Source organism: Aquarana catesbeiana, linkage group LG03 (assembly GCF_042186555.1).
Source record: "Aquarana catesbeiana isolate 2022-GZ linkage group LG03, ASM4218655v1, whole genome shotgun sequence".
In the NCBI taxonomy this organism is placed as follows: domain Eukaryota; kingdom Metazoa; phylum Chordata; class Amphibia; order Anura; family Ranidae; genus Aquarana; species Aquarana catesbeiana.
Genome location: NC_133326.1, coordinates 76,303,547 through 76,327,219, shown reverse-complemented (window position 1 = coordinate 76,327,219; position 23,673 = coordinate 76,303,547). Strand labels below are relative to the sequence as shown.

The following is a 23,673-nucleotide window of genomic DNA, read 5'->3' as shown; positions in this document are numbered from 1 at the left end:
TAACGGTTTAGAAAAAACATTAAATTGGTGGGTTTAGTTAGGCTTTAATGCATCTTAAAACACAAGCATAAACCACACATGGAATTAAACAGGACACAATGGAAAATATAATGTCTGGATATTATGTAATAACCTATTGCTAGTAATGAGAGACGTGGGGGGTGCACAAAGAAAAAGCTAATCTATATGAGTGATAGAGCTAGAAATAAACTCAGATAATCAGCAGCCGCTGACATACAGTACAAATTTTAAAAGGATTGTCAGAGTAGGTCTTGTCACCAAGCAAGGGCCTTGACTGATGACAGGTCTCATAAGATGGCTGCAAGCAAATTACATCAATGAGAAAAGCTATGCCTGGAATAATGTGTGCTTACAGACACTTACCATGGGCTGTCCAGGCGTGGGAGGCTTTCCTTCTCCATCACTAGAAGAAATGTCATCCGCATCACCAAAAAGATCAGCAGCTTCTTTTTTCTCCCCTATTAAAAGAGAACATTAACTGATAAAAAGGGAATGATGTAGAATTGTGTAAGGCCTATGTCAGCTGACCTTTATTCATGTCAGAACTGCTTTCCGCCACATAAATTTTGAAGGAATATTCCAGGCATGGCTCTATTGCACATAACTCCAGCTTGGATCAATGTAGTTATGTATATGTATTCTGATTGGACAAGCAGAAAGGTGGGGTGGTAATGTCACACTCTCCATCTCATCAAAGTAGAGAACACTTTGCTTTCATTCAGAAAATGCAAAGGATTCTCTGGATGGTGCCTGTGCCGAGTGGCTGACCTCCTGCATCCATATTGCATCAGGCCTGCCGCTCAGTAAAGGACTCAGAAGCAAGCAGAGATCACTGGAGTAGCAGTGCCTTTATTAAGTGATATTCAGCATCCAGGGGCATCGGCCAGGTATGGTATATGCCAGGGTTCAACATATCTGGCACAAGGCATCAACAACTCCCACCGCCCCAGACATGCAGCTTCGGGCACCGGCCAGAAAATTCAGCTTCAACCAGTGGCAGAACTACTAGGGTTGAAATGGTCACACTTGTGAGCGGACCCTGGAGTTCTGCCATTTTGGAGGGAGGAGAGGGGGAGGGTAAAGCCCCTCCCCCCCAGAAAGCTGTACCACCTTTCGGCACTGGGCACCGCTCCTGTCAGCTGCACCAGCCTTCTCCCCTGCCAGTGACATTTACACAGTAATCAGTGCATTTTTATAGCACTGATCGCTGTATAAATGTCAATGGTCCAAAAAATGTGTCAAAAGTGTCTGATGTGTCTGCCGCAATACCGAAAAAAATTTTTAAAAAAATCATCGCTGATCACCGCCATTACTAATAAAAAAAAAATAAAAATAAAAAATATGCCATAAATCTATCCCATAGTTTGTAGATGCTATAACTTTTGCGCAAAACCATCAATATAGGCTTACTGCAATTTTTTTACCAAAAATATGTAGAAGAATATATATTTTGATGAAGAAATTTGTTTTGTTTTTTTTAAACATTTTAGGGGATATTATAGCAAAAAGTAAAAAATATTGTTTTCTTTTTTCAAAATTGTCGCAATGTTTTTGTTTATAGCGCAAAATATAAAAACAGCAGAGCTGATCAAATACCACCAAAAGAAAGCTCTATTTGTGGGAAAAAAAGGACGCAAATTTTCTTTGGATACAGCATTGCATGACTGCGCAATTGTCAGCTAAAGCGATGCAATGCCAAATTGTAAAAAGTGCTCTGGTCAGGAAGGGGGTAAAATCTTCCAGGGTTGAAGTGATTAAAAAAAGGCAAATTTCCTAGCAGCTGTGCCAATTTAAACTTCAAGACTTTCAGAGTTACTGGCATGTAGCATGCATGCAAGTTGCAACCAGCAAGGGTGAAAGACCTGACTTGCTTTTTGTCATTGATACAGGAAGTAGGCATGAGATCTGCAGGACAGTAAGCCAACTAGGTTTTTATATCATCATTATATTAGTTATTGTTCCCAGTTATCTTTGTGAACTACATAACACCTCCTGTTATTATAGAGATAAGAGTGAGAGGTGTTCTGTAATCTGGTCTAATGGTGACAACACTGTTCCTCTACAGTGTCGTAAGTGAACATTGTCCCCTTTGGACAGGAAGTATGAAAAAGTATAAAAAGTCCCTCTGGAGCAGTGGGTCCTCAAGTACCACCAACAGGTCACATTAACAGGATTTCCCTCACCTTGCACAGGTGCTTTAAATGATCAATCAACAGTTTGGTATTTATGACAGTTGTTCTATAAGGGAAGTTCCTAAAACAAGGCCTGTTGGGGGTACTTGAGAAAAAAGTTGGAAAGCCTCGCCCTATGGCTTGCTTGGTCATGCTTTTTAGCTTGTTTTCTGCAGCTGCATCAAAGCCTCCATAAATACATTTCATTAGCTCAATGCTGAATGTTTTATACTGCCATAACAGTATAAAATGGATAGATTACACCTGTAGATCATTTTAAAACAAATGCCAAAATCTGATCTGAAGCTTATCACTACGTCCGGTTTTACAAAAAGAATAAGAATGTACCTTTACCGCCTTCTGCATCACTATCCTCATCAGAGTCTGACGCAATTGCCTTCTTATGCCTCTTTTGAACAATCTCCTCTTCACTATCACTTCCTTTTCCAGACACTGCAAAGTATACCAAAAAAAAAAAAAATCAACAATATAGCTGTGCGATCTCAAAGAATTTTACAAACAGCGGGACATATATATTTCAGTCACAATCTGAAGAGAAAGAACAACGGTACATTCTGACAGTTAAAACAAACATAAAATTGCTCCCTCCCCTCTCCTAACACCTATGTTGACTAACCTGTGTAAAAAAAAAAAAAATGTATACACAGGTGCATCTCCAAAAATTTGAATGTTATTATTAAAAAGTTCATTTATTTCAGTAATTCAAAAAGTGAAAATCATATATTTTATATAGATGCGTTACACACAGAGTGATATATTTCAAGCATTTCTTTTTTTTTTTTAATGATTATGGCTTACAGCTAGTGAAAACCCAAAATTCAGTATCTCATAAAAGTAGATTACATAAAATAATAAAAAAAAAAAAAAAAGATTTTTAGTACACAAATGTTGGCCTACTGAAAAGTATGTCCATGTACAGTATAGTAGGCACCATGCCATGCCACATTGATGCAGTAATTCATTCAAAAGAAGCCCCGACCAAGTATTGAGTGCATACTATACTGTACATGGACATACTTTTCACTAAGCCAACATTTCTGTATTAAAAATCCTTTGTTTTTCTTGGTCTTATGTAAAATTCTAATTTTCTGATACTGAATTTAGGGTTTTCACTAGATGCAAGCCATAATCATCAAAATAAAAAAAAAAACGCTTGACATATATTGCTCTGTGTGTACCGCATCTATATAAAATATATGAGTTTTACGTTTTGAACTGAATTACTGAAATAAATTAACTTTTTAATAACATTTTCATTTTTTGAGATGCATCTGTACTTAACGTATTTTCAGCCTGCTCCAGTCCGGTCACGTGATCCAGCTGCACAGGAGAGGAGGGCAAGCTGACAATGGATGTACCATAATAATAATATCACTGCTCCCAGACATTTCCATCCATTGTCATGCGCTCTCTCCTCTCCCCTGCAGCCACTGTTGGTCAACACGGGGGAACATTATGTGACCTGAGTGGCCAGAAAATAGACAAGTATATACACATCTTTCTTACACAGGTTAGGAGGGGGAGACAGAATTTTTCAGATCATTTAGGTTTATCCTGGAATTGTACTTTAAAAAAAAAAAAAAAGAGCTCAGTACAACTAACCTGATTTGTGCTCTTGTTCTTCACCATCAGAATGTTGTGGCTCATCGTCTGATCGATGGCGCTCAATTTCTTCATCATCTGAATGTTGACGTTGTTCATCGTCTGACTGTCTGTGCTCCTGATCTTCATCATCCGATTGCTGCCGCTCATCATCTGATCTCTGTCGCTCCATTTCATCATCTGAATGTTGAATCTTTAGCTCCTCTTCATCATCTGATCGCTGATGGTCATGGTCGTCTTCATCAGAGTGCTGCCTCTCATAATCAGAATGTCTGTGTTCATTGTCATCATCTGAGTGCTGCCTGTGATCTTCACCATCAGAGTGGTGGCTTTCACGGTCTTCTCCATCAGATTGCCTGTGCATCTCGTCATCTGATCGAAGGTTACCGTCCTCATCAGAATGTTGGACCTCATCATCGGAGTTCTGCATTTTTTCCTCTTCGTCTGATTGATCACTTTTATCATCCCTAGCCCACTTTTCATCCTCAGAATGAGCTTCTTTTTCTGAGCCTTCAGCATCTGAGTGATGGCTACTGTGATCGGATTTGTGCCCCCCATCTTCATCGTTGTCTTCATCATGATAGGTTTCAGAACCGCTATGCTGTTCAGCATCTGACTGATCGTTTTCCTGATCAGAGTGAACGTTGCCTTCGGACGGATTATCCGATCTCTCTGAACGATTGTAACTACCACTGTGCTGAGAGCCAGCTTCGTCCTCACTGTCATCACCAAACAATTCTTTATTGCTGGGTTTCACGGCAGAATGTCCATCATCATCATCATCCCGTTCACTGTCACTTCCAGAAGGATTACTAACCGAGCCAACATTCCTTGGTTCTGAATCAGAGCCGGACCCAGAATCAGAATCTAGAATAGAAAAAAAATATATATAATTGGAATTTTCTAATAAAAACATGTCATGTAAACATGTAGTAAATGTTGACCTATGAACTCTCACTGCAGCTGTTCATGTATAAGTCCAGGAGCAAACTTTTTATTGATTTGATTGATTTTTTGATTGATTATTAAGTGGCGATCACACAGCTGTACATAATATACATCTCTCTTCTTTGTATTGATCTTTTCCAAATAAAATTGTTATGTGCAAAATTCATTCCTAGGGGCCTCCTCAACTTATAATACGGCAGAAGACCTTCTTTTTCCACACTGTAATGCATCGCAGTGATCTGAACAGCCCATACAGGGGTTGTAAATGTGCATACATACCTAAAACAAAGTACTCTATCACTTACTGGTAGCTATTCTTCATTCACCTGTTTAAAGGCTTAGTTTACCTTTTAAGGAAATATTAAGAGGTATATTACCACCTCACACACTTGCTGTACTTACTAGGGGTGCACCGAATGAAAATTTTGGTGCGGCAAACAAAAATGCACTTTGCCGAAAACCGAAAATAACAGTTTTTAAAAAATATAATATATTTGTATTGTGTGTGACTTTTTAATATCAAATACCTTTAGTGAAGAAAAGCTCAAGAAAAACGCAGTCTGCAGTCTCTGACCATCTCTTGTATCATGTCTGCAATCTCTTAAACACACTGCTATAGTATTAGCAAAATTTCTATTTGGTGCACCTCTAGCAGACATGATACAGGCGATGGTCAGAGATTGCAGACATGATACAAGAGATCAATGCAGCCTCGCCAGTGCCCGGATCAGAGCGACGATCTCCCGCTGTGTCACGGAGCTGGATTTGAATTGCCTGTCCCGCCTCCTGTGATCACGTCGCACTGACTCAATGTCCCGCCTCCAGTGATCACGTCGCACTGACTCAATGTCCCGCCTCCAGTGATCACGTCGCACTGACTCAATGTCCCGCCTCCAGTGATCACGTCGCACTGACTCAATGTCCCGCCTCCAGTGATCACGTCGCACTGACTCAATGTCCCGCCTCCAGTGATCACGTCGCACTGACTCAATGTCCCGCCTCCAGTGATCACGTCGCACTGACTCAATGTCCCGCCTCCAGTGATCACGTCGCACTGATTCAATGTCCCGCCTCCAGTGATCACGTCGCACTGACTCAATGTCCCGCCTCCAGTGATCACGTCGCACTGACTCAATGTCCCGCCTCCTGTGATCACGTCGCACTGACTCAATGTCCCGCCTCCTGTGATCACGTCGCACTGACTCAATGTCCCGCCTCCTGTGATCACGTCGCACTGACTCAATGTCCCGCCTCCTGTGATCACGTCGCACTGATTCAATGTCCCGCCTCCTGTGATCACGTCGCACTGATTCAATGTCCCGCCTCCTGTGATCACGTCGCACTGATTCAATGTCCCGCCTCCTGTGATCACGTCGCACTGATTCAACGTCCCGCCATCGGATCAGTGTGCGGTCTATCACAGGAGGCGGGACACTGTTACGGCGGCTGCCCGGACAATTCAGCTCCCTGACACTGGGAGATCGCCGCTCTGCAAGGAGAGGAGGATGACATCCCGCAATGGACGGCTACTGCGCATGCACAATTATTGGCAATTTTTTTCTTTCGGCCAATATGTTTCAGCTGCTGAAATTTTGATGCATCCCTAGTACCTACCTTTGTAGGTGATGAGCTGAGAGTGCCCACAAAGCTGGTGTAGTGGTTCGGGGATTTGAAATCCCTGCTGCTCTTCCTCTTATTTCTGTAGGGCTTCCAGGGACAGATCAGAATGATTCCAAATGGTCAAAGCGGACACATGACTGTTCTGATCAGTCCCAGAATCTCTACAGAAAGAAGGGGAAGAAGAGGGGGATTTCAAATCTCCGGACTACATGTGTGATGACAGGACTTATCCTTTAAATTCAACTCCAAGAATTAGGGAAAAAAAAAAAAAAAAATCTACCCTTGCAGTGAGCCCTACCCACTCTGCGAGGGTTACATGCTCATCTCCACTCTGACACTGCACTCATCTCCCAGAAGCTCTTGTCTGTGAGTGGTCCCTGGGCGTTATGTATAACGAAGGGCTATTATTTACTATGCATTGTACATGGAGGAGGCGAGCAAGCAACCACAGCCATCAGTGACCTAGAAAGGAAATTGCTTTGACTACTGGAAGCTGCTGGTGTACAGAATAAGAGAAGTCTTCAAGCACTGCTAGACACGAGCATAACATTGCAAGGTAGATATTTTCTAATTCCTGGAGTTGGGGGTTAAAGAGGAACTTCACTCATTTTGTTTTAATTGTTCTTGTGTGCAAATAAACAAAAAAAAAAAACAAAACATACTAGTTCATGGAGTCCAGTGTTGTCCTCCTTGCAGCTCAGTGTTCTTTTTGTCAATGTGCTCCCACGCCACCATCTTGGCCCAACACTTTGCAGGTCTCTGCCAGGTCTATAGGCACTCTCCTCTTGACTGTCCCTCAGCATGCTCAATCCCATATGAGCTCTGTGCTGTACTTGATGATGTCGTCAGTGGACATCCCACCGACCAAATGTAGGGGGAGAAGAGGCTGCGGAGACCGGTCCCAAGATGGCCACAGATGGATCAAAATTAGGCAGGTTAAGCAGAGACAGGCTGCATTTTGAACCACGTGTGACCACTGCAGTTGATCAATTGATTTCTGTTCAGCCAACCCATAAGAGAAAATCTGCTCGATCAGGGGCTCCAGTGCTGATCTGTGGATTCTGACAGGTGAGGAAGTCTCCCCATTGTCAGAATACAACAGTGCAGGAAGGATTCCCCCATCTACACTGAGTGTGTGGATGGCGAAATTGGTTCAGTTTTATAAGCAGCTTTACAGCCTGGAGGACACTTGTTGGAGCGATGGATTGGGTGAGTAAAATGGCTCTCCTCTCCCCTAGACTTAAACAAGTATTTAACCCTTGCTGTGCGGGGGGCAGCCCCACAGGGAGGACCTTTACTGTCCCCGGAGTTCACTGATAAAGCCCCATCAGGTATTTATTGCTGTCTGTGTCCTCACTGGGGAGATTCGCTCTCCCAGCTTGTTATGGTGATCGGTATCACCTGGATAGAAGGTGATGAGGGATTCAAAATGTTAGCATGGAACAGAGGAGAAATCTTCCAAAGGTGTCACCCAATATGGTGACAAATAATTTCATCTTACTGAGTACTAAGGAGAGATTTTCACTTATTATTGTGTCTCTGGAAGTCAAATCTTCTCAACAAAACACAGATGTATACTACATCCATTCCTGGAGCTCTACCAGCTGTGATCCCATCAGTGATCCCACATCCCCGATCCCATCAGTGATCCCACATCCCATCAGTGATCCCACATCCCCGATCCCATCAGTGATCCCACATCCCCGATCCCATCAGTGATCCCAGATCCCACATCCCATCGGTGACCCCAAATCCCACATCCCGATCCCATTAGTGACCCCACATCCCACGATCCCATTAGTGACCCCACATCCCCAGATCCCATTAACATGGTCTGATGCCCCAGGCTGTCTGTCCAGCTGGATAAGGATTGGGGTCCCCCTGTCATTCTCCTGTACATATACATGGAGGGCAGAGCATGCTGGGAGTTGTAGCTCCATGATGATCCCGTGTTCCCTCTGCAGTGTGATCGGGGGGGGGGGGGACTATGAACTCTCCTGTACTCCACATAGGAGCCTCAGACCAACCACACTGCCATAGAGATGTATGAGAGCCCATCACCCACCACTCACCGTCCGCTTTCTGCTCGGGCTCAGACTCGGCATCACTACCGAACAGACCCTCCAACGCGTCCATAGCTGGGAGCCGCCGCGGCTGCCGCAAAGCGAAGGAAGTGTCGTGAGAGCGGAAGTAGTAGAGGCGGAAGTGTGGATGACACTACAGAGCAGAGGATGTGTGTATGTGAATGTGTGCACCAATCAGCGATCAGTCCTCATGTGTCCGGGGAGCATGTCTACATTACATGTGATTCAACACTGTCCTATCTATAGAGGAGAAGAGAGTGTGACGTGTGATTGGTTCTCTTCACTGGTCCTCATCACCCTGTCCTTCCATCCCTCATCCCTCCTTCCATCCATCATCCCCCTGTCCTTCCATCCCTCATCACCCTGTCCTTCCATCCCTCATCCCCCTGTCCTTCCATTCCTCACCCCCCTGTCCTTCCATCCCTCTGTCCTTCCATCCCTCATCACCCTGTCCTTCCATCCCTCATCACCCTGTCCTTCCATCCCTCATCACCCTGTCCTTCCATCCCTCATCACCCTGTCCTTCCATCCCTCTGTCCTTCCATCCCTCATCCCTCTGTCCTTCCACCCCCTGTCCTTCCATTCCTCATCCCTCTGTCCTTCCATTCCTCATCCCCCTGTCCTTCCATCCCTCATCACCCTGTCCTTCCATCCCTCATCACCCTGTCCTTCCATCATCCCTCTGTCCTTCCATCCATCTGTCCTTCCATCCCTCATCCCTCTGTCCTTCCATCCCTCTGTCCTTCCATCCATCCATCACCCCCCTGTCCTTCCATCCCTCTGTCCTTCCATCCCTCTGTCCTTCCACCCCCCTGTCCTTCCATCCACCACCCCCCTGTCCTTCCATCCCTCATCCCCCTGTCCTTCCATCCCTCATCCCTCTGTCCTTCCATCACCCCCCTGTCCTTCCATCCCTCTGTCCTTCCATCCCTCTGTCCTTCCATCCCTCTGTCCTTCCATCCATCCATCATCCCCCTGTCCTTCCATCCCTCTGTCCTTCCATCCATCATCCCTCTGAAGAGAAAAAATCAGGAGGGGGGGGGGGCAAAGGGGTTGAAAAAAACCCCGGGACTTTTAAGGTGCTTGCACATTAAAGTAGAAAAACGTGTATAACTTTATCCATAAAAAGTTTTTATTAATTACATTTAAAACGAATAATATGACAAAACAGTTAATCACTTAAAATCAGTGTTTGGGTATCAAAGACGCCACATCTGTTAGTGGGCAATTAATCGAAGAAGTACCACTTGACTAAAAAGCCACTCTACATGTTTCACTCAATTCGGAGCTTCCTCAGGAGTTTTGGCAATACAATAAAGTAAGGTACACTGTAGATATAAAGAAAACAGAAATAAGATGTACTGTTATAGTTGATGCAGTTTACAGATAATATATATATGGATAAGTGATTCATACAGCTCAAGAGTATGAAAAATATTCATAAATCAGCAAAATAATAATGATACAACAATATTGATAGTCTTACCAGGCTGCCGCACATAGAAGGCAAAATGATGTTTAATGAACCAAACCAATGAATGGCATCAGTGATACAGGATATATTCATCTACGTCTCTCACATCAAGAGTTCAAATTATTTTTGGCCACAGAGGGATGTAAAGTTTGTGTATCCTTAATATAAGGAGAAGAAAATATAAGATAAATAAGGAATTGATGAGTTTAAGGAGGGCAGCCATGCTCATCATAATGATGGAAAATGAAGAGTACCTTTAATAGAATCAAAAAATCTCTGTGCTAGAGGCACCATAACCTCATAGACAATTTACAAAGTGATGTATTGATCATCATCCACTAGGGGGCCCTACTTCATCATCTGGGAGTCATATATATAATTCATCACAGGGGAGACTTTATGTCTCTCCCCAAATCGTGTACCTGCCCGTGTTCTGCCGAGAAAGTTCCGCTCGGCGGATAAGGACCCCCCTCTACTGCGCTGCGCCTGCGCAGTAGGATCCGGCGGAAATAGCCGAAGATAAATAGGGGAAAATCAGCTGTACACGGCGCCTGTAAGAGGGCCCCTCGCGGGCTTGCTTCGCTCAGCTCTTTTAAATTCCCCCTCTAGGTCCACTTGGATGGTGGGGAAGGAACCTGGACCCAGGGCGCAGGCGCCGTGTACAGCTGATTGTAGATTTTGTCGTTCGGCTATCTCCGGCGGCTGCTAGTAGTTGGTACTGCGCAGGCGCTGCGCCTGCGCAGTACAGTGGGGGAACTTATCCACAGAGGGAACTTTCTCAGCAAGACACCTGTTCTTCTCTAACTAGTAAGTGTCCCTGCGCAGCCATGTCTCACCCACACAGAGGCTGTGTTCCGAACTGCATTGCTTATTGTGTTTTGTTTTTTTTGCTATTTTTATGTTTTAGGAACATTTTTTAAACTTCACCGTCTGGAACTTCATATATATATATGACTCCCAGATGATGAAGCAGGGCCCCCTAGTGGATGCTGATCAATACATCACTTTGTAAATTGTCTATGAAGTTATGGTGCCTCTAGCACAGAGATTTTTTGATTCTATTAAAGGTACTCTTCATTTTCCATCATTATGATGAGCATGGTTGCCCTCCTTAAACTCATGAATTCCTTATTTATCATATTTTCTCCTCCTTATATTAAGGATACACAAACTTGACATCCCTCTGTGGCCAAAACTGATGGGAACTCTTTGACGTAGATGAATATATCCTGTATCACTGATGCCATTCATTGGTTTGGTTCATTAAACATCATTTTGCCTTCTATGTGCGGCAGCCTGGTAAGACTATCAATATTGTTGTATCATTATTATTTTGCTGATTTATGAATATTTTGGATACTCTTGAGCTGTATGAATCACTTATCCATATATATATTATCTGTAAACTGCATCAACTATAACAGTACATCTTATTTCTGTTTTCTTTATTATCTACAGTGTACCTTACTTTATTGTATTGCCAAAACTCCTAAGGAAGCTCCGAATTGAGTGAAACATGTAGAGTGGCTTTTTAGTCTAGTGGTACTTTTTCGATGAATTGCCCACTAACAGATGTGGCATCTTTGATACCTAAACACTGTTTTAATTGATTAACTGTTTTGTCATATTATTTGTTTTAAATGTAATAAATAAAAACAATTTTTATGGATAAAGTTATACACGTTTTTCTACTTTAATGTGCAAGCACCTTAAAAGTCTCGGGGTTTTTTCAACCCCTTTGGTCCCCCCCCTCCTGATTTTGTCTCTTCAGAATATATGGGATGTGGTGCTAAATGTTGCCTAAATCTGTCCTTATTATTTTATTTGTCTCATCCCTCTGTCCTTCCATCCCTCTGTCCTTCCATCCCTCGTCCCCCTGTCCTTCCATCCCTCTGTCCTTCCATTCTTCCATCCATCTATCCTTCCATCCCTCACCCCCTGTACTTCCACCCTTTCATCCTTCTGTCCTTCAATCCCCCATCCCTCTGTCCTTCCATCCTTCCATCCCTCATCCCCCTGTCTTTCCATCCCCCTGTCCTTCCATCCATAACCCCCTGTCCTTCCATCCCTCATCCCTCTGTCCTTCCATCCATCACCCCCTGTCCTTCCATCCCTCAGTCCTTCCATCCCCCTGTCCTTCCATCCCTCACCCCCCTGTCCTTCCATCCCTCATCCCTCTGTCCTTCCATTCCCTCATCCCCCTGTCCTTCCATCCCTCTGTCCTTCCATCCCTCTGTCCTTCCATCCCTCTGTCCTTCCATCCCTCATCCCTCTGTCCTTCCATCCTTCATCCCCCTGTCCTTCCATCCCTCATCCCTCTGTCCTTCCATCCCTCATCCCTCTGTCCTTTCATCCTTCACCCCCTGTCCTTCCATCTCTCATCCCTCTGTCCTTCCATCCCTCTGTCCTTCCATCCCTTATCCCTCATCCCTCTGTCCTTCCATCCCTCATCCACCTGTCCTTCCATCCCTCATCCCTCTGTCCTTCCATCCCTCTGTCCTTCCATCCCTCATCCCTCTGTCCTTCCATCCTTCATCCCCCTGTCCTTCCATCCCTCTGTCCTTCCATCCCTCATCCCTCTGTCCTTCCATCCCTCACCCCCCTGTCCTTCCATCCATCACCCCCCTGTCCTTCCATCCCCCTGTCCTTCCATCCCTCTGTCCTTCCATTCCCCATCCCTCTGTCCTTCCATCCTTCATCCCCCTGTCCTTCCATCCCTCTGTCCTTCCATCCCTCATCCCCCTGTCCTTCCATTCCTCATCCCTCTGTCCTTCCATCCATCACCCCCCTGTCCTTCCATCCCTCATCCCTCTGTCCTTCCATCCCTCTGTCCTTCAATCCCTCTGTCCTTCCATCCCTCATCCCCCTGTCCTTCCATCCCTCTGTCCTTCCATCCCTCATCCATCTGTCCTTCCATCCCTCTGTCCTTCCATTCCCTCATCCCCCTGTCCTTCCATCCCTTATGCCTCTGTCCTTCCATCCCTCTGTCCTTCCATCCCTCATCCCTCTGTCCTTCCATCCTTCACCCCCTTGTCCTTCAATCCCTCATCCCTCTGTCCTTCCATCCTTCACCCCCTTGTCCTTCCATCCCTCATCCCCCTGTCCTTCCATCCCTCATCCCCCTGTCCTTCCATCCCTCATCCCCCTGTCCTTCCATCCCTCATCCCCCTGTCCTTCCATCCCTCATCCCTCTGTCCTTCCTTCCCCCTGTCCTTCCATCCCTCATTCCCCTGTCCTTCCATCCCTCTGTCCTTCCAACCCTCATCCACCTGTCCTTCCATCCCTCATCCCTCTGTCCTTCCATCCTTCATCCCCCTGTCCTTCCATCCCTCTGTCCTTCCATCCCTCATCCCTCTGTCCTTCCATCCCTCATCCCCCTGTCCTTCCATCCCTCACCCCCCTGTCCTTCCATCCATCACCCCCCTGTCCTCCCATCCATCACCCCCCTGTCCTTCCATCCCCCTGTCCTTCCATCCCTCACCCCCTGTCCTTCCATCCCTCTGTCCTTCCATCCCTCATCCCCCTGTCCTTCCATCCCTCTGTCCTTCCATCCTTCTGTCCTTCCATCCCTCATCCCTCTGTCCTTCCATCCCTCACCCCCTGTCCTTCCATCCCTCTGTCCTTCCATCCCTCTGTCCTTCCATCCTTCCATCCATCACCCCCTGTCCTTCCATCCCTCTGTCCTTCCATCCCTCTGTCCTTCCATCCATCACCCCGTCCTTCCATCCCTCATCACTCTGTCCTTCCATCACCCATCCCTCTGTCCTTACATCCCCCTGTCCTTCCATCCCTCACCCCCCGTCCTTCCATCCCTCATCCCTCTGTCCTTCCATCCCTCTGTCCTTCCATCCATCACCCCCTGTCATTCCATCCCTCATCCCTATGTCCTTCGATCCCTCATCCCCCTGTCCCTCCATCCTTCATCCCTCTGTCCTTCCATCCATCACCCCCTGTCCTTCCATCCCTCATCCCTCTGTCCTTCCATCCCTCATCCCCCTGTCCTTCCATCCATCACCCCCTGTCCTTCCATCCTTCTGTCCTTCCATCCCCCATCCCTCTGTCCTTCCATCCCTCTGTCCTTCCATCCCCCATCCCCCTGTCCTTCCATCCCTCATCCCTCTGTCCTTCGATCCCTCTGTCCTTCCATCCCTCATCCCTCTGTCCTTCCAGCCTTCATCCCCCTGTCCTTCCATCCCTCATCCCTCTGTCCTTCCATCCCTCTGTCCTTCCATCCCTCATCCCCGTCCTTCCATCCCTCATCCCTCTGTCCTTCCACCCCTCATCCCCCTGTCTTTCCATCCCCCTGTCCTTCCATCCCTCACCCCCTGTCCTTCCATCCCTCTGTCCTTCCATCCCTCTGTCCTTCCATCCTTCCATCCCTCATCCCCCTGTCTTTCCATCCCCCTGTCCTTCCATCCCTCACCCCCTGTCCTTCCATCCTTCCATCCCTCATCCCCTGTCCTTCCATCCATCACCCCCCTGTACTTCCATCCCTCATCCCTCTGTCCTTCTATCCCTCTGCCCTTCCATCCTTCCATCCCTCATCCCCCTGTCCTTCCATCCTTCTGTCCTTCCATCCCCCATCCCTCTGTCCTTTCATCCCCCATCCCTCTGTCCTTCCATCCCTCATCCCTCTGTCCTTCGATCCCTCTGTCCTTCCATCCCTCATCCCTCTGTCCTTCCAGCCTTCATCCCCCTGTCCTTCCATCCCTCATCCCTCTGTCCTTCCATCCCTCTGTCCTTCCATCCCTCATCCCCCTGTCCTTCCATCCCTCATCCCTCTGTCCTTCCACCCCTCATCCCCCTGTCTTTCCATCCCCCTGTCCTTCCATCCCTCACCCCCTATCCTTCCATCCCTCTGTCCTTCCCCCTGTCTTTCCATCCCCCTGTCCTTCCATCCCTCACCCCCTGTCCCTCCATCCCTCATCCCCTGTCCTTCCATCCATCACCCCCCTGTACTTCCATCCCTCATCCCTCTGTCCTTCTATCCCTCTGTCCTTCCATCCTTCCATCCCTCATCCCCCTGTCCTTCCATCCTTCCATCCCCCATCCCTCTGTCCTTTCATCCCCCATCCCTCTGTCTTTCCATCCCTCTGTCCTTCCATCATTCCATCCCTCATCCCTCTGTCGTTCCATCTCCCATCCCTCTGTCCTTCCATCCCTTACCCCCCCTGTCCTTCCATCCCTCATCCCTCTGTCCTTCCATCCCCCTGTCCTTCCATCCATCACCCCCTGTCCTTCCATCCCTCATCCCTCTGTCCTTCCATCCCTCTGTCCTTCCATCCCTCTGTCCTTCCATCCCCCTGTCCTTCCAGCCCTCATCCCTCTGTCCTTCCATCCCTCATCCCCCTGTCCTTCCATCCCTCATCCCTCTGTCTTTCCATCCCTTTGTCCTTCCATCCCTCATCCCCCTTTCCTTCCATCCCTCATCCCTCTGTCCTTCCATCCCCCATCCCTCTGTCCTTCCACCCCTCATCCCCCTGTCTTTCCATTCCCCCGTCCTTCCATCCCTCAGTCCTTCCATCCCTCTGTCCTTCCATCCCTCATCCCCCTGTCTTTCCATCCCCCTGTCCTTCCATCCCTCACCCCGTCCTTCCATCCTTCCATCCCTCATCCCCTGTACTTCCATCCATCACCCCCCTGTACTTCCATCCCTCATCCCTCTGTCCTTCCATCCCTCTGTCCTTCCATCCCTCTGTCCTTCCATCCTTCCATCCCTCATCCCCCTGTCCTTCCATCCTTCTGTCCTTCCATCCCCCATCCCTCTGTCCTTCCATCCCCCATCCCTCTGTCTTTCCATCCCTCTGTCCTTCCATCATTCCATCCCTCATCCCCCTGTCTTTCCATCACCCTGTCCTTCCATCCCTCTGTCCTTCCATCCATCACCCCGTCCTTCCATCCCTCATCCCTCTGTCGTTCCATCTCCCATCCCTCTGTCCTTCCATCCCTTACCCCCCCCCCCTGTCCTTCCATCACTCATCCCTCTGTCCTTCCATCCCCCTGTCCTTCCATCCATCACCCCCTGTCCTTCCATCCCTCATCCCTCTGTCCTTCCATCCCTCTGTCCTTCCATCCCTCATCCCTCTGTCTTTCCATCCCTCTGTCCTTCCATCCCTCATCCCTCTGTCCTTCCATCCCTCATCCCCATGTCCTTCCATCCCTCATCCCCCTGTCCTTCCATCCCTCATCCCTCTGTCCTTCCATCCCCCATCCCTCTGTCCTTCCATCCCCCATCCCTCTGTCCTTCCATCCCCCATCCCTCTGTCCTTCCATTCCTCACCCCCCTGTCCTTCCATCCCTCATCCCTCTGTCCTTCCATCCCTCTCTCCTTCCATCCTTCAATCCCTCTGTCCTTCCATTCTCCTGTCCTTCCATCCCTCATCCCTCTGTCCTTCAATCCCTCTGTCCTTCCATCCTTCCATCCCTCATCCCCTTGTCCTTCCATCCCTCATCCCTCTGTCCTTCCATCCCCCTGTCCTTCCATCACCCCCTGTCCTTCCATCCCTCATCCCTCTGTCCTTCCATCCCTCTGTCCTTCCATCCCTTATCCCTCTGTCCTTCAATCCTCCTGTCCTTCCAGCCCTCATCCCTCTGTCCTTCCAGCCCTCATCCCTCTGTCCTTCCATCCCTCTGTCCTTCCATCCCCCATCCCTCTGTCCTTCCATCCCTCATCCCGATGTCCTTCCATCCCTCATTCCTATGTCCTTCCATCCCCCATCCCTCTGTCCTTCCATCCCTCATCCCCCTGTCCTTCCATCCCCCATCCCTCTGTCCTTCCATTCCTCACCCCCCTGTCCTTCCATCCCTCTGTCCTTCCATCTCTCTCTCCTTCCATCCTTCAATCCCTCTGTCCTTCCATTCTCCTGTCCTTCCATCCCTCATCCCTCTGTCCTTCAATCCTCTGTCCTTCCATCCTTCATCCCCTGTCCTTCCATCCCTCTGTCCTTCTATCCTTCCATCCATCTGTCCTTCCATCCCTCATCCCTCTGTCCTTCCATCCCCCATCCCTCTGTCCTTCCATCCCTCATCCATCTGTCCTTCCATCCCTCATCCCTCTGTTCTTCCATCCCTCATCCCTCTGTCCTTCCATCCCTCTGTCCTTCCATCCCTCATCCCTCTGTTCTTCCATCCTTCATCCCCCTGTGCTTCCATCCCCCTGTCCTTCCATCCCCCATCCCTCTGTACTTCCATTCCTCATCCCCCTGTCCTTCCATCACCCCCCTATCCTTCCATCCCTCTGTCCTTCCATCCATCTGTTCTTCAATCCCTCTGTCCTTCCATCCTTCCATCCCTCATCCCCCTGTCTTTCCATCCCCCTGTCCTTCCATCCCTCACCCCCTGTCCTTCCATCCCCCTGTCCTTCCATCCCTCATTCCTCTTTCCTTCCATCCCTCATTATTATTATTATACAGGATTTATAGAGCGCCAAAAGTTTACGCAGCACTTTACAATATAAAAGGGAGACAATACAGTTATAATATAATAAGATAAAGGAGGATTAAGAGGGTCCTGCTCAGAAGAGCTTACAATCTAATAGGGTGGGGCAGGTGGTACAAAAGGTTGTAACTGTGGGGAATGAGCTGATGGAAGTGGTAAAAGATTAGTTGGAGACATGATAGGCTTTCCTGAAGAGATGAGTTTTCAGGGATCGCCTGAAGGTAGCAAGAGTAGAGGATAGCCGGACAGGTTGAGGTAGCGATTTCCAGAGGATGGGAGAGGCTCTGGAGAAATCCTGGAGACAAGCATGAGAGGAGGAGACGAAAGAGCTTGAGAGTAGGAGGTCTTGAGAAGAGTGGAGAGGGCAATTTGGGTGATATTTGGAGACAAGATTGGTGATGTAGCTCGGGGCAGAGTTGTGAATGGCTTTGTATGTTGTGGTTAGTATTTTGAATTTAATTCGCTGGGTGATTGGGAGCCAGTGTAGGGATTGGAGGAGATGGGTGGCAGACACTGAGCGGTTGGCAAAGGTGTATAAGTCTGGCAGCATCATTCATGATAGACTGAAGAGGGAGACTATGGAGAGGCAGGCCAATGAGAAGGGAGTTGCAATAGTCAAAAGAGATAACAAGGGAGTGAGGTTCAATGTAGAAAAATGTAAAATAATGCATTTGGGTGGCAAAAATATGAATGCAATCTATACACTGGGGGGAGAACCTCTGGGGGAATCTAGGATGGAAAAGGACCTGGGGGTCCTAGTAGATGATAGGCTCAGCAATGGCAGGCAATGCCAAGCTGCTGCTAACAAAGCAAACAGAATATTGGCATGCATTAAAAGGGGGATCAACTCCAGAGATAAAACAATAATTCTCCCGCTCTACAAAACTCTGGTCCGGCCGCACCTAGAGTATGCGGTCCAGTTCTGGGCACCAGTCCTCAGGAAGGATGTACTGGAAATGGAGCGAGTACAAAGAAGGGCAACAAAGCTAATAAAGGGTCTGGAGGATATTAGTTATGAGGAAAGGTTGCGAGCACTGAACTTATTCTCTCTGGAGAAGAGACGCTTGAGAGGGGATATGATTTCAATTTACAAATACCGGAATTGTGACCCCTCAATAGGGATAAAACTTTTTCACAGAAGAGAGTTTACCAAGACTCGTGGCCACTCTTTAAAATTAGAAGAAAAGAGGTTTAATCTTAAACTACGTAGAGGGTTCTTTACTGTAAGAGCGGCAAGGATGTGGAATTCCCTTCCACAGGCGGTGGTCTCAGCGGGGAGCATTGATAGCTTCAAGAAACTATTAGATAATCACCTGAATGACCGCAACATACAGGGATATACAATGTAATACTGACACATAATCACACACATAGGTTGGACTTGATGGACTTGTGTCTTTTTCCAACATCACCTACTATGTAACTATGTAATGAGGAGCTTGGTGGTTTCATTTGTTAAAAAGGGGCGAATTTTAGAGATGGTATGGAGGCGAATTCTACAAACTTTTGACAACGATTGGATTTGAGGCTGAAAGGACAAGTCAGAGTCTAGGATTGCACCCAGTACCCTGGTGTGAGGGGAGGGAATGATGGTTGCATTGTTGATTTTGATGGAAAAGTCGTGGAGGGGGGGGGCGGGGAATATTAATAGTTCGGTTTTAGAGAGATTTGGTTTAAGGAAGTGGTGCGACATCCATGCTGATATGTCAGTAAGGCGAGAGGAGACTGAAGGAGTGAGATGAGGAGTAGACAGATAAATTTGGGTGTCATCAGCGTATAAGTGGTATTGGAAGCCATGGGCGGTTATCAAGTGACCAAGGGAGGAGGTGTAGATAGAGAAGAGAAGGGGTCAAAGAACAGAGCCTTGGGGGACCCCCACAGAAAGAGAGAGGAGGAGACAGAGTTGTAGGTGACACTGAAGGAGCGTTGTGATAAATAGGCAGAGAACCAGGATAGAGCAGAATCTCGGAGGCCAAGGGAATGTAGTTTATTGAGAAGGAGCGGGTGGTCTACAGTATCAAAGGCCGCAGAGAGGTCAAGTAGTAGGAGTATGGAGTACTGGCTGTTGGTTTTAGCAGTTAGTAAATCGTTAGTGAGTTTCAGTAAGGCAGTTTCTGTGGAGTGCTGTGAGCGAAAGCCAGACTGTAAAGGGTCAAGGTGGTTATTTTCACTGAGGTAGGAGCTAAGACGGTTGTAGACTAAGCGTTCTAGAAGTTTAGAGGTGAATGAGAGCAATGAGATGGGTCTTAAGTTGTTCAGGTTGGTAGGGTCCAGTGAGGGCTTTTTAAGTATGGGAGTGATCTGCACATGTTTTAGAGGGGAGGGGAAGGTGCCACTTGAGGGGGAGAGATTGTAGATGTGAGTGAAGGAGCATAGGATAGAAGAGGGTGACCGTAGTAGTTGTGAGGGAACAGGATCCAGGAGACAATTGGTTAAGTGGGCATCTGAGAAAAGTTTTGTAACCTCTTCAGTAGTAGCCAATTCAAAAGAGGAGAGTGTTGAATGTGCTGTTAGGCAAGGTATGTTGGGTGGGGAAGATGTACGCACAGTGGAGGTATCCTCACAAATTGCATCAATCTTGTCTTTGAAGTGATTGACAATCTCTTGGGCATTGAGTGAGTCTGTCCTTCCATCCCTCAGTCCTTCCATCCCTCACCCCCTTGTCCTTCCATCCCTCACCCCCCTGTCCTTCCATCCCCCATCCCCCTGTCCTTCCATCCCTCTATCCTTCCATCCCTCACCCCGTCCTTCCATCCCTCATCCCCCCCCGTCCTTCCATCTCTCATCCCCCTGTCCTTCCATCCCTCTGTCCTTCCATCCATCACCCCCTGTCCTTCCATCCCCCTGTCCTTCCATCCATCACCCCCTGTCCTTCCATCCCCCTGTCCTTCCATCCTCCTGTCCTTCCATCCTTCATCTCTGTCCTTCCATCGCTCATCCCTCTGTCCTTCCACCTCTCTATCCCTCTGTCCTTCCATCCCTCTGTCCTTCCATTCCTCACCCCCTATCCTTCCATCACCCATCCCTCTGTCCTTCCATCCCCCCAGTCCTTCCATCCCTCATTCCTCTGTCCTTCTATCCCCCATCCATCTCTCCTTCCATCCCCCATCCCTCTGTCCTTTCATCCCTCTGTCCTTCCATCCCTCATCCCTCTGTCCTTCCATCCCCCATCCCTCTGTCATTTCATCCCTCTGTCCTTCCATCTCTCATCCCCCTGTCCTTCCATCCCTCATCCCCCTGTCCTTCCATCCATCACCCCCTGTCCTTCCATCCATCACCCCCTGTCCTTCCATCCCTCTGTCCTTCCATCACTCACCCCCTGTCCTTCTATCCCCCATCCCTCTGTCCTTCCATCCCCCTGTCCTCTCATCCCTCTGTCCTTCCATCACTCATCCCCCCAGTCCTTCCATTCCTCATTCCTCTGTCCTTCCATCCCTCAGTCCTTCCATCTCTCATCCCCCTGTTCTTCCATCCCTCAGTCCTTCCATCCCCCATCCCCCTGTCCTTCCATACTCCCATCCAAAATCCCTCTGTCCTTCCATACTCCCATCGAAAATCCCTTATCTCCCTATCCCTCTGTCCAATACTTCCATTCCAAATCCCTCATCCCTCCATCTCAAATCCCTCATCCCCCTATCCTTCCATACTGCCATCCCAATCCTCCATATCAAATTCATTATCCCTCCAACACTCATCACTTAACCCTCAGCATCTCCATCCCTCTGCTCATCCCACCACATCTCTCTGTCCCTGCATACCCTAATCCTTCATCCATTGTCCTTCACTTCATCCATCTAGCTTATGTGCTTCATCCTTCCATCCCTCCATCTTTCTGCCCCCTCCCCCAGTCTCTCCTTCCCAAATCTCTCCATTCCTCATCCCTCTGTCCTTCCATCTCTCAGTTTCTACCTCCCAAAACCCTTGTCTTATATCCCCCCCATCCTTTTGTCCTTCACCTCTCCACCCCTATCCCTCATTCCCCTGTGTCTCTCTCCCATTCCATCCCTTTGACCCTCCGTAAACCCCCCCACATTTCTCTGTCTCTCCAGCCCTAATCCCTTGTCCCTCATCCCCCACAACCCACATTCCTCTGGCCCTCGTATCCCCCTATCCCTGTGCTAAAGAAGAACTTTGGATGCAGAAGAGGCAGATAAGATGGGAGCTTCGTGAAGAGAGAAGTTTTTTTTTTTTGTGACACTCCCTCTCATTTCCTCATTCCTAACTAAGAGATAATGAAGTACTGTTGGCCATCTGCAGGTTCCTGGCATGCAACATTGCGCACATCCAAGGAGGCTACAGGCCCACTAGCTGGGTTTGGAGAATACTTCAGAGCAGTGAAAAAATCTATAGATAACAACTGCAAAACTTATGCAAACATAAGGATAGAAGGCATTACAAACATAAAATGTTACTTATACAAAGATACAGTAGCTTGCTTTGAGTTAGAACAGGGGTCCCCAAATCTGGCCAACTGCAAAATTTTATGAGGCTTTCAGATTGGGACTCGGATGGGCTCAAGTTTATTTTGAATTTCTTTGCTTTGCCGGAGTTTTTTTTCTGTCCTAAATCACATCATGCCAATTACTCCAAAAAAAAAAAAAACTCCCAAGCAAAACTTCATTCATTTAAATTTGATTTGTTCCTTTATAAAACAGATTTATGTTTGCCCACAAAGATTTGGAAAATATACAATATGGTCCTTGTACTGGAAAGTTTGGAGGTATGATCGCCAAACGCGACATGCTTGCAACATTTTTGCTGTGAAGCATCACGGCCGCAGCAATGTGTACAGCACTGTCCAGCCGCAATGCTAACTAGTCAGTGGGTGGCTGGAGAGCAGTAAAAACAGTAGGCTAAGTCATCAACCAAATTCTTCCATCTCCAGGTGTACATCACAATACTGTTCCTGTTCAGCCATGACACTCTTCCTGTTGTGTTATTTATGTACAAAAGCCATACCTAATGGCAGCAACACATTTGCAGATTGGGGAAGTGAATGTAGAATTCCTGCTAAAGCCTTACTAGTCTTAAAAATGCTGCTTCAGCCCTCCTAACACGTATACTAGCTAACATGTGTAAATAGGTTCAAAACAGGTGGGTATATGCATCTTTTTAATACAGATTAGTATAGGCATTTTAAACTTTTTATTTTATATATATATATAAAATGTGTATATAGAGTGTATACAGTGGAACCTCAGATTACGAACATAGTCCATTCCAGTAGTATGCCCGTAATCTAAAGTACTCGCACATCAAAGTGAGTTTTCCCATTGAAGTCAATGGAAACGAAAATAATTCGTTCCACATTGACTCCAATGGGATGCAATACCGCATGCGGCCAGAGGCGGGGGGGGGGCGCTGGAGAGCCTCGGAAACGGCCAAAAAGGCCTGAGGACAGCTCAGTTGACCTCGGCAAACCTCGGAAAGACTTCCTACCCGAGATTTGCCAAGGTCAGCCATGCTGTCCTCGGGCCTTTCCGAATGTCAGCTCTGCTCAGCTCCGGCGCTCCCCCCACCTCAGGCCAAAAGCGGTACTGCACACCACTTTGGCCTGAATCGTGCTCGTTTTGCAAGACAACACTCACAAACCGAGTTACGATTTTTAAAAATACAGTACTCGTATTGGGAAACACTCTTTAACCGCGTTACTTGCAATCCGAGGTTCCACTGTACTATAGTGTTAGTTCACCTTTTCATTATTCTGACAGGGGTTTACCAATTCTTGACTCTATACTGAAAGTCTTACTAAACCCAGGACCCTGCATCAACTATATCTGGTCTCCCACAGTACACAGAACATGGGAATGCAAAAGTTCTAGTAAATATAAACTGCTAAATACCTTTTACCATCAGCAGTATATAGCAGTCTTGTGACATCTATCAGTGTCTGGTTACAGTCTGTAGGAGGAGTTTTCATTTAACTCCGACTGCCCTATAAGGCTGCAGGACCCCTGTGCCGATTGGCCCTGTGCTGATCACATGCACCCTCCCAAGAAAAACTCTAACAATACACACAAGACTGAGCATGTGCAGAGTGACTCCAAAGGTTCTGTCTTATTAGGAGATGGATTGGGGACAGTGGAAGAAAGGGAGGATCAGAGAAGACAGGATCAAACAGCCTTTTAAACACAATGCGAAGGATCAATCCCTTAGGTTCCACAGTGAGTATAACAAGCATGCTTTACTGCATATACAGATTTTACTGTTGTGGGTTTAGTAAAACTTTAAAGTATGTGTAGAACCACTTTTCTTTATTTTTGGAAAATTATTTTTATTAATCTGTGTACAATGC

At 47.4% G+C, this 23,673-nt stretch overlaps 1 protein-coding gene and 2 long non-coding RNA genes across 6 annotated transcripts in view; 1 reads left to right on the top strand and 2 right to left on the bottom strand.

Moving 5' to 3' along the window:
• Positions 1-8,608, bottom strand: part of LEO1 (LEO1 homolog, Paf1/RNA polymerase II complex component) — a 38,878-nt gene extending 30,270 nt beyond the window's left edge. For both annotated transcript variants that reach the window (XM_073618719.1, XM_073618720.1), the window contains exons 1-4: positions 8,456-8,608; positions 3,816-4,682; positions 2,541-2,645; positions 385-479 (exon numbers count right to left, since the gene is read on the bottom strand). In XM_073618719.1, the coding sequence (XP_073474820.1) occupies positions 385-479; positions 2,541-2,645; positions 3,816-4,682; positions 8,456-8,519 (1,131 nt within the window). In that variant the 5' untranslated portion in view covers positions 8,520-8,608. The remainder of the gene's footprint in view (positions 1-384; positions 480-2,540; positions 2,646-3,815; positions 4,683-8,455) is intronic.
• Positions 8,609-9,690: 1,082 nt separating this feature from the next.
• LOC141131440 (uncharacterized) lies at positions 9,691-11,112 on the bottom strand. Its single transcript, XR_012242776.1, has 3 exons — positions 10,364-11,112; positions 9,954-10,099; positions 9,691-9,795 (listed from the first exon to the last, which is right to left on the bottom strand). It is a non-coding gene; the product is annotated as an uncharacterized lncRNA (long non-coding RNA).
• LOC141131439 (uncharacterized) overlaps positions 10,417-23,673 on the top strand; it is an 83,695-nt gene continuing 70,438 nt past the window's right edge. For 2 of the 3 annotated variants that reach the window (XR_012242774.1, XR_012242775.1), the window contains exons 1-3: positions 10,417-10,748; positions 11,103-11,240; positions 23,443-23,542. This is a non-coding gene — a long non-coding RNA (uncharacterized lncRNA). Of the gene's footprint in view, positions 10,749-11,102; positions 11,241-11,399; positions 11,575-23,442; positions 23,543-23,673 lie in introns of those variants that run through there. The other variant, XR_012242773.1, reaches the window with a different exon arrangement.